The sequence below is a fragment of the Desmodus rotundus genome, chromosome 5, assembly GCF_022682495.2.
Source record: "Desmodus rotundus isolate HL8 chromosome 5, HLdesRot8A.1, whole genome shotgun sequence".
Taxonomy (NCBI): domain Eukaryota; kingdom Metazoa; phylum Chordata; class Mammalia; order Chiroptera; family Phyllostomidae; genus Desmodus; species Desmodus rotundus.
Window position 1 is genome coordinate 32,738,129 of NC_071391.1, and position 15,955 is coordinate 32,754,083.

Genomic DNA, 15,955 nt, shown 5'->3' on the forward strand with positions numbered 1-15,955 from the left:
TCTGACCATGTCTTCCATCTTTGTGGCAAACATTACTTTTTCACATGGTCTGGTCTTATATTAGCAAAATGTTTAATATTTGTGTTAACTATCACTCTTAGTTTCACTGCTACACGGTACCATTTTTAGTATTCTTGGGTGCATTAAAAAAAATCCATGTTCTCAAGATTATATTTTGTTGGGAAGATGTGGTTTATTTCTACAAAAAGTTTAACAACAATAAAAAATAGGAGTGTGTCAGTTCAGAACATGATTAAGTGCCATGTGAGCAGGGTTGACAAGAGATAGGCTGGGTATAGGAGGAAAAGCGATTGCTGTGAGCCATCAGAGAGGGATTTCAGAGGGGAGTACAGCTTCTGCTGATCCTTGAGAGGTGGTTAGAATGGAACATTTTAAGCTGGGGACCACCCTGGTGAGGGGTAGGAAGCATAGATTACCGGTGGTATACAAAAAGTAGTAGCAGCTCTGAGAGAGTAAGAGAGATACGTGAGCAAAGGAGTATAGAAAGAGATGAGCAGAGACGGAGAGTACCACAGCCGGAGCAGAAAAGGAAGGTGGACGGGGAAAGCGCAGTGTCCCGGCGTCCAAGGGGTGAGATTCAGGAAGGAAGGAACAGCCAGCGGGGTGGCTCCTGCTTGGGGAATAAGAGGGAAATGAGGAAGGGGTATTGGGTTTGGCAGTTAGGAAATCTATGACTTTTTGAGAATGCAGTTATGTGGAATAATCAGGATTCCAGATGACAGTGGATGGCTTAGTCAGGATAAAGGTGGGAAGAAAAAGTAGGTTTTATGGCACAGAGAGAAAAAAGTCTAGGTTTTGGAGCCAGATGATTCTTGGTATAAATTCTGACTCTCTTGCTGAATGGCCTTGGGCATATATTTTTATATTTCTGCATGTTTTTGTCATTGTTGTGGTTTTGTTTTGTTTTGTTTTTTTAAGATTTTATTTATTTAGTTTTAGAGAGAGGGGAAGAAAGGGAGAGAGGAAGGGAGAGAAACATTGATCGGTTGCCCCTTTCATGCCCCCAACGTGGGACCTGGCCCGCACCCCAGGCATGAAAACACTGACTGGGAATTGAACCAGCAACCTTTTGGTTTGCAAGCCAGTGCTCAATCTACTGAGCCATTCCAACCAGGGTTGTTTTTTTTTCTTTCTCTTAAGTAGGGGTAACACATCTGTCTTGATGAGTTGCTACACAGTAATGTAAGTAGAGTCTTTAGTAAAGCTCCTTTCCGTGTTCACACACAATTAAGGATGTCAAAATGTTACTATCCCTAAGAGTGGCAATGACTGGTGATGAGACCTTATGTTTAGTCTTTGTTTTAAAGGTACCCCTGTCATACCACATAGGAAGTTTAGCAGCTTTAACAGACATCAGGAAAGATACCAGCCATTTCTTTTTCTAGAAGATATTTAGCATATGTATTTCCCAGTTTGGCATCATATGATGTGTGTATTTATTTGTTTTTAGTGGTATGTTATAGACAGAAAAGAGGTTTTAGGACTTGATTGATCATCTTTCTATAGGCTGATTTTACTTTGATAGCTAATGTCTGAATTCAGGGAATTATAAAATTCTGTATCTGAGCAAACTAGAATTCTCTTGATTCCTTCCTTTTTTTCTTGCAGTGAGCATTGTGTGTTGACTTGGACAGAAAGAGGAATTTATATTTTCATTCCTCAGAATGTTCAAGTTCTTCTTTGGAGTGAAGTCAAAGGTAATTATATTTTTCTTATGTAACTATATTATAATCTCATGCTTGTGAAAGATTGAATTTTATAGGAGGATTCTCTTATAGTATAAAATGTAGAAAAATAGAACAAGGTGACATTTCTTTTAAACATCAACATCATAGATGTTTCCCTATGTAAGGTAGTTCACAAACATACATTTGTGAATTTGTGTTTAGTTATTTAGTTTTTCATGCTTTTTAAACTTTTAAATAGAGTTTTTATTTATTCCTAAGTATTAGTAAACACTGCTAAGGACTGAATGGGTAGGTTTTTTTCTCTCTACTTACCATGAATCCTTTTTTTTTTTTTTTAAGATTTTATTCATTTATTTTTAGGGAGGGGGGAGGAAGGGAGAAAGAAACATCAGTGTGTAGTTGCCTCTTGCACACCCCACACCAGGGACCCAGCCTGCAACCCAGGCATGTGCCCCAACTAGGAATCAAACTGGCAACCCCCCGGCTCCCAGGCCGGCATTCAGTCTACTGAGCCACACCAGACAGGGCTGAATCTTTCCTCCTATTAAGTCTTGCTTTAACTGCTGGTTTGTGTCTTGGTAGTTTAGGGTTCAAAGAGTCCTTGTGGGAACAATAGCCATTGTAGAGGGTTGAGACAGAGAAAACCAATCTCCGCATTCTTTTGGTTAAAATCAGAAATAGAGGAAATCCAGCTTTTTTAACATTGCTGCTCAGGGTTGAATTTTGGGTCATTTTCTGTTTTGTAAAAACATAAAAAGAAAGAAGCCTTTATTTACCAATCTGATCAACACTGATTTCTTGTGGATTAACTACTCTAAGGGTGTTCCATGAAAAATAGTTTGTTTTTCTTTGGGGTTTTTTAAAAAATTGACATATACATTGAGTGAGTTTAAGGTTATACAGAATGTTTATTTGATACTTTTATATATTGCAATATGATTACCACCTGTGGTGAGAACATTTAAGGTCTGACTCATAGCAACTTTGAAGTATATGATACTGTACTGTTGGCTACAATCACAATGCTGAGCAGTCGATCTCCGGAATTTATTCGTCTTCTCATTGCACATGTGTATCTTTTGACCAGCGTATCCCCAGTTCCTCCAAGTCACCAGTCCCTGGAAATCACCGTTCTGCTGTTTCTGAGACGGTCTTTTTAGATTCCGCATATGAGTGGTATCAAACTGGTTTTTAAAGTCCTTTCAAGATATCCTACCTTTAGATACTTTCATGAGGTTCTGTTTTTCCATAAACTGTTGATTTATGCACTATGTTAAAATACATTCATCGACATTAGATTATAACTCTCAGAAGTGGCCCAGTCTGGTCTCTAATGTAGAGTGCCCTCTCTTAAAGTCCCAAATCTTTTTCATGGAAATTAGCATTTTAAACATAGGATTTTTAGATCTGAGAGATGTGTTTCTTTCTCTGTATCTTTTATTCTTGTTCCTTTTAGAATAGTGTCTAAAATACGATTTCTTTGTTGAAATGCAAATATAAAAAGATAAAGTTCCATCAAGCCAAACCTATGTGAATAGTGAATTTATGAGAATAACTTCATCCCTTGCAAAAGTGGAAAAGGAATATCAACAGTGTGTGTTCACCCCTGTGGTTTTTGAAGATATTCAGGATGTGGCTGTCTGCAAGAATGAGCTGTTCTGTTTGCACCCAAGTGGGAAAATCTCACATCTTTCCCTCATATCTGTGGAGCGTTGTGTGGAACGCCTGCTAAGGAGAGGGCTGTGGAACCTGGCTGCTCGCACCTGCTGTCTTTTCCAAAACTCTCTCATTGCGGGCAGGGTAAGTCAGAGCGTACGTGCTCATCCGGGTTGTTAAAACCATCCTGGCTTCCAAGATCATGCTTTAAAGTTGCTTGGCTTTACTAGCTTTTTCTCTGTGACCTACAGAAAAGCAGCTGTGAGTTCCCAGAGGAAGCATGACAGATAAATCCCGGGGTGGGTGGAGGGTAAGAAAAAGGGTATACTTTCCATTTTAAAAAAATACCAAGTTTACCCACAAATTGATTTGACTTTCAGACCTTGTTTTAAGCAGAGTGATTGTGCATATGGTAATTCCTAATTAATTTCTTAATTCCTAAGGTAATTCTCATTGAGTCTTTCGCTAGCTTGTTAAGCTTTTTTTATTTTATTAGGGAAGAAAATCTTTGACTGTAGATAAGTTGGAGCATTTGAAATCTCAGCTGGACCTCACAGCCTATAGTGATTTGATTTCTCAACTGGAAGAATTGATCTTAAAATTCGAACCTTTGGATTCAGATTGCAGTAGTAGGAGAAGCTCCATTTCATCACATGTAGGTGTTTGCTCTTTTAAAAGGATTTTTCTGTATGGTAAGATCTTCTACACTGGGTTGTACTCACTTCTAGGATCCCAAAACGTATCTTCCTTTCCATATAGTAGATTTGGGGGCGGGTAGGAGGGTCAAGGAAGGTTTTCTTTCAGTTTTTGGACAGCCCATGAAGCCTCTATTAAGGTTTGTCTTGGAACCACATTTTTTTTTTTTTTGGTCATTTTTAATTAAATTGTATTTGCAAATGCACCTCCTGGAGCCTCCAGCACAAGTTAAGTTGTTCCTAATATGCGGTTTCAGATTCTTAATGTTAACTTGAGTCTCAGTGCAGCTCAGGATTGCCTCGCTTCAGCGCCCATTCTCACTGCCAGGCCTTGTGGAGACATTGAGAGAAATGTGGCAGCAGGATGCCCCTAGCATGGGAGAGTGACCCAGCTGCCAGGAGCCTCCACCTTGTTCCCCAGTTTGTCCTAATAGCCACGATTGTTAGTATTGGTTTGCTGCTTTTACCGTTGATTTTTCTCTTAAAAGGCTATATTGTGTTTTAAAGGAAAATTTCACTTTGATTTTTTTAAAAATCATTTTTATTTTTAGGAAAGTTTCAGCATCTTGGACTCTGGCATTTACCGTGTCATTAGCAGTAGAAGAGGCAGCCAGTCAGAAGAAGACTCTTGTTCCCTTCACAGCCAAACCCTCTCGGAAGAGGAGAGACTTAAAGAGTTTATCTCACACCAGGAAGAGGACCAGCCAGAGCAGTGCTGCAGCCCGCAGGGCAGTGAAGGTGATGAGTGTGTCTTTTATTGGTTGCAGGTGTGAAGCACTTATTTCCTGTTGCTTTTACTTGCCAGGCCTATCTTGTGCATTAACACTTTCTACAAAGTGTTAATAAGTGTCATTATGTTGATAGACATTCCATCCAGACCTATAGATCTGCTCACCAGTAGAAGAATTGTTTTTTTCCTCTCAGGTTTAGGCTAACAATGGCTAAAGTACCTAATTTTAATCATGCATCAAAATGCTGGAAAAGTTAAGAAAGGAGATTATTAGCCAAAAAAGTAGGACAATTTTATTCTAACCAAATTATTTTCCATCAGGAATGAAAAATTACTATGGTTTTGGGGCCATTGCCTACACTTTTTGATGTTTGAGCATTCCCGTGACCAAACTGTTGAGAAGATACTAATAGAGACTAAACTTCCTTTTTGACTTACGGGGATTCGGGGTTAGCAGGACAATGAGTGTACCGGCCTGAGTGTTTTATATGTGGACCATCCCATGCGTCTTATACACCTGTGTTCTGCTCATTTGTATCTGGGTCAGTTGTGATTTGAGTATTGAATCCTTCATTTCCTTTGGTTTGTTTATTTCATAATTTCTTTAAAGATTAAAAAACTCGCATGTGATTAGATTTTGTTTTTTCCCCTGATTCCATTCGTAAGACAATGTTTCTCATGTTCCAGTGACGTTTGAGACAGATAAGAATGAAACTTTTCTCCCCTTCGGCATTCCATTATCATTTCGCTCTCCATCTCCTCTTGTGTCTCTGCAGGCCGTCAAGGAAAGGTAAACTAAATAGTCTTGTCATTTAATCCCACTCTGGTTTTACTTCACTTGTCACCTTAGGTACTTTCGTGCTGAGAATGGAAAGACATTTTAAATGAGAAAAAAGAAAGTCTCTAGGTTATTTCTTATATCACCTGTTGTATGGAGCTGCTAACTTCTTATTTCCATCGTGGGGAATTTAGCTTCCCTTTTTGTTTGAATAGATGGATATTTGAGTTGTTCTAGATGCGTTTTTTAACCCACAGACAGCAAAAGTTTAAAAATCTGATTTTTTCCTCATTCCTCATAGGAGCAGTTTCCATATATCATTGGTCATTTCTTGATTCTTTCTCAGTTTAAGCTCAGAATTGGAGACTTCAGAAGTGTTTCTAAGACTGGTCAGTTTTTCTTTCCTGGTCATGGGACCAGGATTGGCATTTGCCTCTGAGAGAGAAGACCTTGTACAGCTGCTTAACTGCTTATCTATCTTACTGGATACAAATTTTGCTTATTAAGAAGGACACATTGTGACTAGTTGGCAGCTGAGTTTCATGAAGAAATTCTCTGGCCAGGCTGGGGGCAGGTGGTCACGTGGCCTGCTTTGCCTATTTGACATAAACATTGCAGACACAGCTAGAGTTAAAGACTTTTTCTTTAGCACCTAATCAAGGCAGGTTAGTAAATGCAGTGAATCCTTGTAATTTTGTAAATTTTCTGTGGACCGTATGTGAACTATGTATTTGGTTAGGGAAGGTGCTGTAAGCAGAGTCTTTCTTTCTATTAAATTCAAGTGGCCTTCCTGGGACTAATAGGAACATGGAGAACTAGGTACTGAATTTTCCATTTTTGTCAGTAAGGAGATTTTTTTCAAATTAGTTTTTTGGTATTTGACTTGCAGTGTTTCTAGCTTCATGCGTAAAACTACTGAGAAGATTGGCACCCTTCACACAAGCCCTGAACTGAAAGTGAGACAGGATCCCAGGGGTGATGAGCAGTCTTGTGAAGAAGATGTGAGCTCCGTCAGCTGCCCAAAGGAGGAAGACACTGAGTAAGCCTTGTGTATGAAACTGTGTAAATTCCAGAGGCCTCATCTATCAGTTTGAAGACAGCCATAGGCTGTTGGAGAAGACACCTGTATGATTCTGTTCCCTGTTGGTTGTTTATGTAGCTCATAAAGATTGGGGATACCACAAATTAAGTGTTGGAAAATTACATCCACACAGAGCAGATCTGTTACAACAGAGTTTTCATTTCGTGCCTCTTCCGTCTGTCTCCTGCACAACCTGCTCCCCACCAAATCTCTTCATACTTTTGGGATGTTAGAGGAGTAGTAAGTTAAGAGTAAGATGACCAAGGATCTAGGCCTTGTCCTGGCTCTGTTCTGACTAATATGTGACTTTGGGCGAGTCATTGATGTTTTCTGGCCAGTAACACGAGGGTACTGGTGTTGATGTCTTGCCTCGTGCCTTCTTATGATATACTTGTGTTCGGGGTAGTGTGAAATGTCTTCTCCATCTGGTCTCTGCCTTATCTTATAGTTCAGGGGATCTGAGCGTTATAGGCAAGCGAGCTCCAGCACTCATTCAGGACTGAGAGAGAGCCCCATAGGCCCAGTGTATCTGCACGGTCAGATGAAATAGAAGGTGTGCAATCCTCAGAATAACTTAGTGAATCCATATATTTATAGGAAAAACATAACAGATATTGTTACGGCATTTAAAGCAGCCCTTAATCTGACTTTAGCTCACTTTTCCAGCCTCATTTTTTAAAAAGATTTTATTTATCTTTAGAGAGAGGGGAAGGGAGGGACAGAAACATCGATGTGCAAGAGATGCATCAGTTGGTTGCCTCTCACTCACCCCCAACTAGGGACTTAGCCTGCAACCCAGGCATGTGCCCTGACTGGAAGTCGAACTGGTGACCTTTCGGTTGGCAAGCGGGCACCCAGTCTACTGAGCCATGCCAGCCGGGGTTCCAGCCTCATTTTTAACCACATCCCTCTAACCACTCTAAATTCCAGTCCTGTCGGGGAGCTGGTGTGTACACCTCACTAGCTTTCTATGTGTTGTTTCTTGTACTTGCCGTATTTCTCCCCCATTTTTCCTAACACAAATACCGCCTCCTCGGGAAAGCTTCCATTGACTGCCTAGTCAGTCAGTTACGCCCTTTTTTGTGCTTTCATAGCACAGTGCTTGTGCTGTTCTTTAGCATTCTCTTTATTCTCTTGTATGTTATAGTTAGTTACTTGCCTGCCATTCTTTCTGAGTTGAGCTTACTCATTTGAGACCATTGACCATTTTTGTTTACTTAGCCATTTATGTCATATAACATTAAGTATAATACCTGCCAGTTACTAAGCACTTAGAAATGTTGGTCTAAGGAAGCTCTAATCCTCTAACTCTCTTCACACTTCTCTAGGGAAAAAAAAGAAGTAACTAGTCAACCTGCAGAAGAAGATAAATTCCAAGAGCTCAAAATAGCAACAGCAGAAGCAATGTGAGTATTTCTGAATGAGGAAGTTTTATAGTGAATGGAAATGACTTTTTGAGATCATTGCTAGTAGTCCTGAGATAATGTGGGGCAGATGTGATCTCATCTGGAATTGAAATTCAAGAATTAGTACACAGTTAATGTTTTTTGTATTGTCTTGTTGCCAAAATAATTGTTAAGGAATAGAAAAGTAACATTTATTCTAGATAAGCATGTTGTATTTGTTAGGTTTATTTAGCACGAAATAATTTGTTTAAAAAAGATACATGAAACAGATTTTATCCTTGTCTGTCTTGTGCAGGACCAAGCTACAGGACCCACTGGTTTTATTTGAGCCCAAGTCTCTGAGAATGGTTTTACAGGAGTGGCTTTCCCAGCTAGAAAAAACATTTGCCATGCAAGACTCTTCAGGCATTTCAGACACTGGCAACTCATCCAAGACATTGAGTGAGGATGTGGTATTGTTTGATGAGTCAAAAAATGGAATGTTAGATGAAGATAATGAAAAAGACAAAAGGGACTCTTTGGGCAATGAAGAAACCATCGCTCAGATGGCGTGTGAATCTGTAAATAGTCTGAGGGAGCCCTTGGATGACCTTTTTCAAGTGTGTTCTCCATGCAGCATAGCAGATGGTCTCCAGAAGGACCTGGCTGAATTGACAACATTGTGTTTGGAATTGAATGTACTGAATTCGGAGACCAAAAGCACAAACGGACACATGGACAACACTTTGCAACAGTGCTCTCCTGAAATTCTGGCTTGTCAGTTCCTAAAGAAGTACTTTTTTCTCCTGGACTTGAAGAGGGCAAAGGAGAGTATCAAGCTTAGTTACACTGACACTCCTTGTGTTTGGGATACTTTTATTGAAGGATTGAAAGGTAATAATTGGATTGCCTTAACAAAGAGAGAAATTGGTATAGAGCACCTTGGCATTTTTGGGTTTAAAAGATGAGAATTAAGTAGAAAATCACCTCTGTTCTGGTCAACCTCTATTCTTTTTTCCACTCAATTTTTTAAAAAGATTTTATTTATTTATTTTTAGACAGGGGGAAAAGGAAGGAGAAAGAGAGGGAGAGAAACATCAGTGTGTGGCTGTTTCTTGTGTGTCCCCTACTGGGGACTTGGCCTGCAACCCAGGCATGTCACGTGCCCTGACCGGGAATCGAACTAATTACTCTTTGGTTCTCAGGCCGGCCCTCAATCTACTGAGCCACACCAGCCAGGGCTCCACTCAACTTTTTAATAGGTCTTCAAATATTGGTGTGATTTATAGCTGTATTATAAGAAATTAGTTTTCTTTCTCTCAATTATACTCAGAAAATGACATAGCAGTGTTGGAGAAGTTGGGATTAAAGTAAGGTTTTTGTAACTGCAGATATATAAAAATGAGAAAATCCCTTGTAACTCACTAATATTGAAATAATATCTACCATTTATTGAGTACTTATTGTCTGCCACATATTATGCCAAACACATTACAGGATCGTTTCATTTTATTCCTACAATAGTCTTCAGAGTAGATGGTGTTATTCCTTTTAACAAGTGAGGAAACAGGCACAGAGAAATTACAATAGTGAAGTAGGCTAAACTGCTGCAATATTGCATGAAATATTAAGTCAGATATTCTATGTAGAAGTTTGCTTTTTGCTCATATACTAGTCTTAAGACAGATGTTTCAGGTCAATGGGCAGCTCTCTTCCATGTGGGAATCCAGAGTTCCGAGTTCCCTCCACTTTTTTGAGTCCCATCCTTCTTTGGGTTTATGATTGCAATTGGGTTGTTATTCCTGGGGAAAGCATATGGAAGGGGTATATATGTCTCGTATAGGCCTGCCTTGGTAGTGGCTCATACCTCTTCTGTTCGTATTCCGTTGGTAAGAATTCTTTTTTTAAAAAAAAATATATTTTGCCCTGGCTGGTATAGCTCAATGGATTGAGCACCGGTTCGATTCCCAGTCAGGGCACATGCCTGGGTTGTGGGCCAGGTCCCTAGTACAGGGTGTGTGAGAGGTAACCACACATTGATATTTCTCTCCCTCTCTTTCTCTCACCCTCTCTCTGAAAATGAATAAATAAAATCTTTAAAAATATATATATGTATATTTTATTGATACTGCTATTACAATTGTCCCATTTTTTTCTCTCGTTTATTCCTCTCTGCCCTGCATCCCCTCTCCCACCAGCATTTCCCCCCTTAGTTCATGTCCATGGGTCATACATATAAGTTCTTTGGCTTCTCCATTTCCTGTGCTATTCTTAACCTCCCCCTGTGTATTTTGTACCTATCAATTATGCTTTTTATTCCCTGTACCTTTTCCCCCATTCTCCCCATCCCCACTGTTGGAGAAGTTGGGATTAAATAGAGGAGTATTAAGAGAAGGTTACCTAAGAGAAGGTTACCCAATGGTAAACCTCCATGTGATCTCTATTTCTGTGAATCTCTTCCTGTTCTAGTTGTTTGCTTAGTTTATTTTTGTCTTTGTTTTTTTAGGTTCAGTTGATAGTTGTGAGTTTGTTGTCATTTTACTGTTTATATTTTTGATCATCCTCTTTTTCTTAGATAAGTCCCTTTAACATTTCATATAATAAGGGCTTCGATGATGAACACCTTTAACTTGACCTTATCTGGGAAGCACTTTATCTGCCCTTCCGTTCTAAATGATAGCCTTGCTGGATACAGTAATCTTGGACGTAGGTCCTTGCCTTTCATGACTTTGAATACTTATTTCCAGCCCCTTCTTGCCTGCAAGGTTTCTCCTTCACACTTGATTGAAGTTCACACTGTTTGTCATCCTCATATGGAAACGAGCTCTCATACCCCAGAGACCATGCATGCTCTTTCCACTGTGTAGGCCCAGGTTTTTAAAGAGGCAGATTTCCCTAATTCAACATTCTGCTTAAATAAAAGATGCCACGTGTCTAAAAACTGATTTAGACTTTAAGCACACTTTTCATTCATTACCAAAAGTGAATAATCACAAGTTGAGATACATTTTATATTACTGGTTCTAGAAAAAAATCAGTGCTCCTACTCCATCTTTTGGAACAAAATATATATACATACGCTTTTTTCAAGGGTAATGATACTTATAAATTTGTTATTTGTTAACATTGTCTTGTTTAAAACTTTCGGTATGCTCTGCCTCCCAATTTGATTTTTAGGTTTTTAAAAGTAGAGGTTGTACCTTGTTCTTTTTTTCTTCACCTACAATGCTTAACAAGCATCGGGCCTTGCACACGGCAGGTACATGAGTAATGGTTGTTGAACGAATGTGTTCATGAATTGAATATTATTTACTGCTCTGAGATGAAGGGAAAAACGTATGTGTTATCTTTCAGAAATGGCAAGTTCCAGTCCTACATACATGGAGATGAAAGAAGGAGACCTACCAACCAGATTAAAGTTAGTGGATGACTCAGTCCCTTTTGACAGTCCTTTGTTGATTGCTTACGCTACCCGGTAAGTTGTCGTGTATGTTGTTTATATGAACTAAATAAAGCATGGTTTTAGGTTTTTTTGTCTTAGTTTCTAAAGTTTTACTCAGTTGCATGTTGGTCAGCTGCCTGTTAGTATATTTATTTTTATTTCTAATAAGTACTTAGATAATGTAACGAACTGATATCATCTCATTGAAGTTGGAGACTAATATGTTTTGTTTTTAAATGCAGATTGTATGAAAAGTTCGGGGAATCTGCCCTTCGATCCTTAATCAAGTTTTACCCATCTATTTCACCTTCGGATGTTATGCAACTTTGTCATCAGCATCCTGCTCAGTTTTTGGCCTATTTAGACAGTCTGGTGAAATCAAGGCCTGAAGATCAGCGGTGAGAAGGCGAAGATTTGCAGATTCTCCTCTGTCCTCATACGGCACTATTTCTCTTGTATAAGCAGTTGTACCATTTTTACTATTGACTGCCACAGAATTGAGGCATCTATCTCCTCTGGAAGAGGAGGGTTTTGGCAGCTGCGTACATTCCTTGAGGGTTCACAGTACACACCATAAATGCGCACATGCCACACTTCTCTTCCCTTCTGCCCTTTCTTCCTCTCAGGGATTTTTGGATCATCAGTATAGAATTAAACCCCTGCCTCAGGGTCCAGGCTAAGACAGATAAGCCTCCTTGTTGTCTCTGCCAGTGAGTGGATTTATTGCTACCATTTTTGTTGATGATAGCCTAGCTTTTTAGGATGGATCTCAGTTCTAGCTCTTTGCCTATTTTTAGACTGAGGCCTCCTCATCTCCACGTGACACCTGGTTACTGAGACTGGCTATTCTCCCCACCCCTGATTGATTCACATTTGCCATACTGACTTTTATTTCTCTTTTTATTTTTGGCCCTTTGCTATTTTCTGTATCATCGTGGGGATCAACTGTTCTTTTAAAAGGCTATTAGATTTTCATCAGCTTTTCTAGGCATTTTGTAGCAGAAAGATTTTCAAGTTATTTCATTTACTGTATTGATCTCTTAGTAACGTTTCCACATCCCCACATTTTGTTTCCTTTCTTAGCATGAGGATTGGTGATTCTTCTCTCTACTTTCTCTTAGGCCATCCTTCCTGGAGTCCCTACTACAACGAGAGTCTATGAGATTGGATTGGCTGCTTCTGGCAGTTTCCCATGATGCTCCCCCAAGCACAAGCACTATGGATGACGAAGGAAACCCCAGGTACAGAAGTCCTCTTTCTGAGTTCTGCTGTTCCTTTGGAATGGGACTGGTTTATTCACACACAGCACTCTGGGCTTGTTTCAGGAGCAGGTCTGGAAGCGACTGAGCCAAGTCATGGTAGTAATGAGATTAAGTGTACTTCTTGGTGGTTCTGGACAATTTTTGAGTTATAGATACTGTAATTTGAAACCTGATGATTTCTGTTAGGAAAGTGCACATCCTTACAACATTTTGCATATGATTTCAGAATATTAAACTGACCCCCTTTTAAGCTCTTGCATGGACCCACTTTTAAGAGCCCTTGATAACTAAATGTTAGAAGGAAAAAAAATTGTACGTGTATGTATGTGCATTTTCCTCCTACAAATAACCTGATTTAGGATTTAAAAAAAAAATACAAATCATAAAAAATACACATTGATCCTTAAAGGTATCAGAAATGATTCTTGTGTTTTCCTTCAGGAGAAGCTTTAAAAGCCCCCAAATGCCTGTCTTACATGCTTAGATAGTGGTCTGGAAGGGTATACAATGGCTCTCTGTGAATGATGGAATTAGAGGCTACTTTCTTCTGTTTTTGATTACCTAAAATGCCTCATTTAACAAAATAAACAGATATTGCCCTGGCTGGGTGGCTCAATTAGTTAGAGCATCGTCCCATACACCAAAAGGTTGGTGGGTTTGATTCCCGCTCAGGGTACATACCCAGGTTGCGGGTTCAGGCGCACCCAGTCAGGCGCACACAGGAGGCAACTGATCAATGTTGTGATGTTTCTCCCTCTCTTCCCCCACTTCCTCTCTCTCTAAAATCAATAAGTAGTCCTGGCCAGTGTGGCTCAGTTTGATGGATTGTTGTCCCAGAAACTGAAAGGCCACAGGTTCAATTCCTGGTCAGAGCACATGCCGAGGTTTCAGGTTCAGTCCCCAGTCGGGGCATGTGTGAGAGGCAGGCAATTTGTTTCTCGTTCGTATCGATGTTTCTCTTCTCTTTTTCCCTTCTCCTCTCTCTAAACTCAAAAAACATGTTCTTGGGTTAGGATAAAAAAAATAACAATAAAATAAAATCAGTAAGTATATCCTTGGGTGAGGATTAAAGAAATAATAATAATAAACAGGTATTTGTTATAGGAAAAACAGTTTTTAATTTTTCGAAAGCCAAGTGGAAATGTTTGAAAAATATAATAATGGAACAAATATAGTTAAGCTCTGTTCTTAGCTATTAGATGACTAATAAGCATTTTGTAGAATTCATTTGCTGTCTCATTTATGGAGATTTTCATTTCACAGGCCTCATTCACACTTGTTTTCCTGGGGTTATAGTCAGCTGATCCTTCATCTAATCAAACTGCCTGCAGATTTTACAACCAAAGAGAAAATGACTGACATCTGCAGGTCTCATGGGTAAGAGAGTTTTCTGAGAAGCTGAAGTTTAGAATCATTTCAGTTAATAAATATACTTTATCATTTGCAAATTCTCTTTGTTATGGGAAAGTATCTTTTTGTGTTAAGTGATAGTAAAGTAAACAAATTTTTCCTTTTAAATTTGTGTATATTTTTTCTTTGTGTGGAAGAGACTGGCCCTTGCTAATTTCTCTCCCCTTCTGCTTAGTTGCTAATCCCAGGAATGCAGGTGGTATTTTATTAAGCACTAGACTCTTATTTGAGTCGTAATAGCTAAGGGTTGTCTGAATAAGGAGGGATGCTCAATAGAATTGCTGGTGAAGGACTCAGGGAGGAGGTAAGGCTTTTTGGAGGTAAACCCTGAAGGCTGGATGAGATTTGTATTTAAAATGAGTTAGGAGGAGGGCAGGTAAGGTGACAGAAATAAGAATAAGGGCATGAAAACTGACATTGCTTTTTTTTTTAATTGTCTTTTTAGAATGTTTTTAAAGATCTTATTTATTTTTAGAGAGGGAAGGGAGGGAGAAAGAGAGGGAGAGAAACATCAATGTGTGGGTGCCTCTCACGTGCCCCCTGCTGGGCACCTGGCCCACAACCCAGGCATGTGCCCTGACTCGGAATCAAACCAGCGATATTTTGGTTTGCAGGCTGGTGCTCAATTCACTGAGCCGCACCAGCCAGGGCTGACACTGCTGTACTGCATAGTAGTCAGTTATGTATTGCCTAGCACTGCTGTTTTATGGCTCTGCCTGGATTACAATCTTTTGGAGATAGGGACCTGTTTCTTCCTTTGCCTTCATAGTGGCAGGGACTTGGTATGTGTTTATTCACTGATAATGAGGGATGAGAATAGCCAGGTGGTGGGGTGATGCGATACGGAGGACCTTGAAAGCTAGTCAGAAGAAGTTAGTCATCAGTAGAGACCCTTTAGACTTCTTGGTAGGAAAATGACACGACAATACGGAGCTTCGTGGAGATCAGTTTTGGTGTCATACAGGAGAAAGGTGGGAGACGGGAAGGCCAGGTAGGAAGCTGTTGCGATAATTTATTCTTGACTGAATTGGTGATTAGTAGGGCAGCAAAGGGACCTCATCCAAGGGACATTTTGAAGGAAGGGGCAGTGGGACTTATAAAACTGGATATAGCAAATGAAGGAGGAAGAAGAGTCAAGGAGAAGTTTCATATTTGGGAAAGAAATATATTGAATCTTAATGTTTATAAAGTATATAAGCTTATATATATCATAATTGGTGCTTTGCCTTGAATGTCAGGGCTATTTATTACTAGCCTTTATTCTTTTTCCTTTGACACTCCAGGTCAGGGCTGCCTAACAGAACTTTCTGTGATAATGGAAATATTCTACTGCACTGTCCAACACGGTAGCTATTAGCCCCATGTGGCCACCGGATACTTGAAATGTGGATTGGTCAGCTGAAGAACTGGCTTTTAAATTTTATTGACTTTAATTTAAACTGAAATAACCACATGTATCTAGTGTCTGCTGTAATAGATAGCACAGCTCCAGATAAATTCACTGCCTTTTATTCCTTTCTTCAACTTTGGTCTCTTTGAAGTTTCTGGCCTGGATACCTTACTCTCTGTTTGGAGCTGGAGAGAAGAAGAGAAGCCTTTGCCAACATTGTGTGTTTGAATGACATGAGCCTGATGGAAGGGGACAATGGTATGTAAATACCAGTTACTCTCGGTTGTAGTGTTTTAGAAGTCACTTCAGACCTTTCAGTAAAGAAATCTGGTGAACATGTCAATGACTATGTATATAATTCTAGATAGCCGTCAAATTTATAGTTTTCTTTCTTTTTGTTTTTTTTATCTGTACCAC

The 15,955-nt window shown here is 39.5% G+C and overlaps 1 protein-coding gene across 2 annotated transcripts in view; it reads left to right on the forward strand.

The window, feature by feature from the left end:
* Nucleotides 1-15,955, forward strand: part of HPS5 (HPS5 biogenesis of lysosomal organelles complex 2 subunit 2) — a 37,736-nt gene that overhangs the window by 16,462 nt on the left and 5,319 nt on the right. For both annotated transcript variants that reach the window (XM_045194010.2, XM_053924073.1), the window contains exons 9-21: nucleotides 1,630-1,718; nucleotides 3,331-3,509; nucleotides 3,862-4,020; nucleotides 4,612-4,798; nucleotides 5,478-5,580; nucleotides 6,458-6,607; nucleotides 7,978-8,055; nucleotides 8,351-8,928; nucleotides 11,389-11,509; nucleotides 11,719-11,874; nucleotides 12,598-12,717; nucleotides 14,002-14,115; nucleotides 15,690-15,796. In XM_045194010.2, coding sequence (XP_045049945.2) covers nucleotides 1,630-1,718; nucleotides 3,331-3,509; nucleotides 3,862-4,020; nucleotides 4,612-4,798; nucleotides 5,478-5,580; nucleotides 6,458-6,607; nucleotides 7,978-8,055; nucleotides 8,351-8,928; nucleotides 11,389-11,509; nucleotides 11,719-11,874; nucleotides 12,598-12,717; nucleotides 14,002-14,115; nucleotides 15,690-15,796 — 2,141 coding nt within the window. The remainder of the gene's footprint in view (nucleotides 1-1,629; nucleotides 1,719-3,330; nucleotides 3,510-3,861; nucleotides 4,021-4,611; nucleotides 4,799-5,477; nucleotides 5,581-6,457; nucleotides 6,608-7,977; nucleotides 8,056-8,350; nucleotides 8,929-11,388; nucleotides 11,510-11,718; nucleotides 11,875-12,597; nucleotides 12,718-14,001; nucleotides 14,116-15,689; nucleotides 15,797-15,955) is intronic.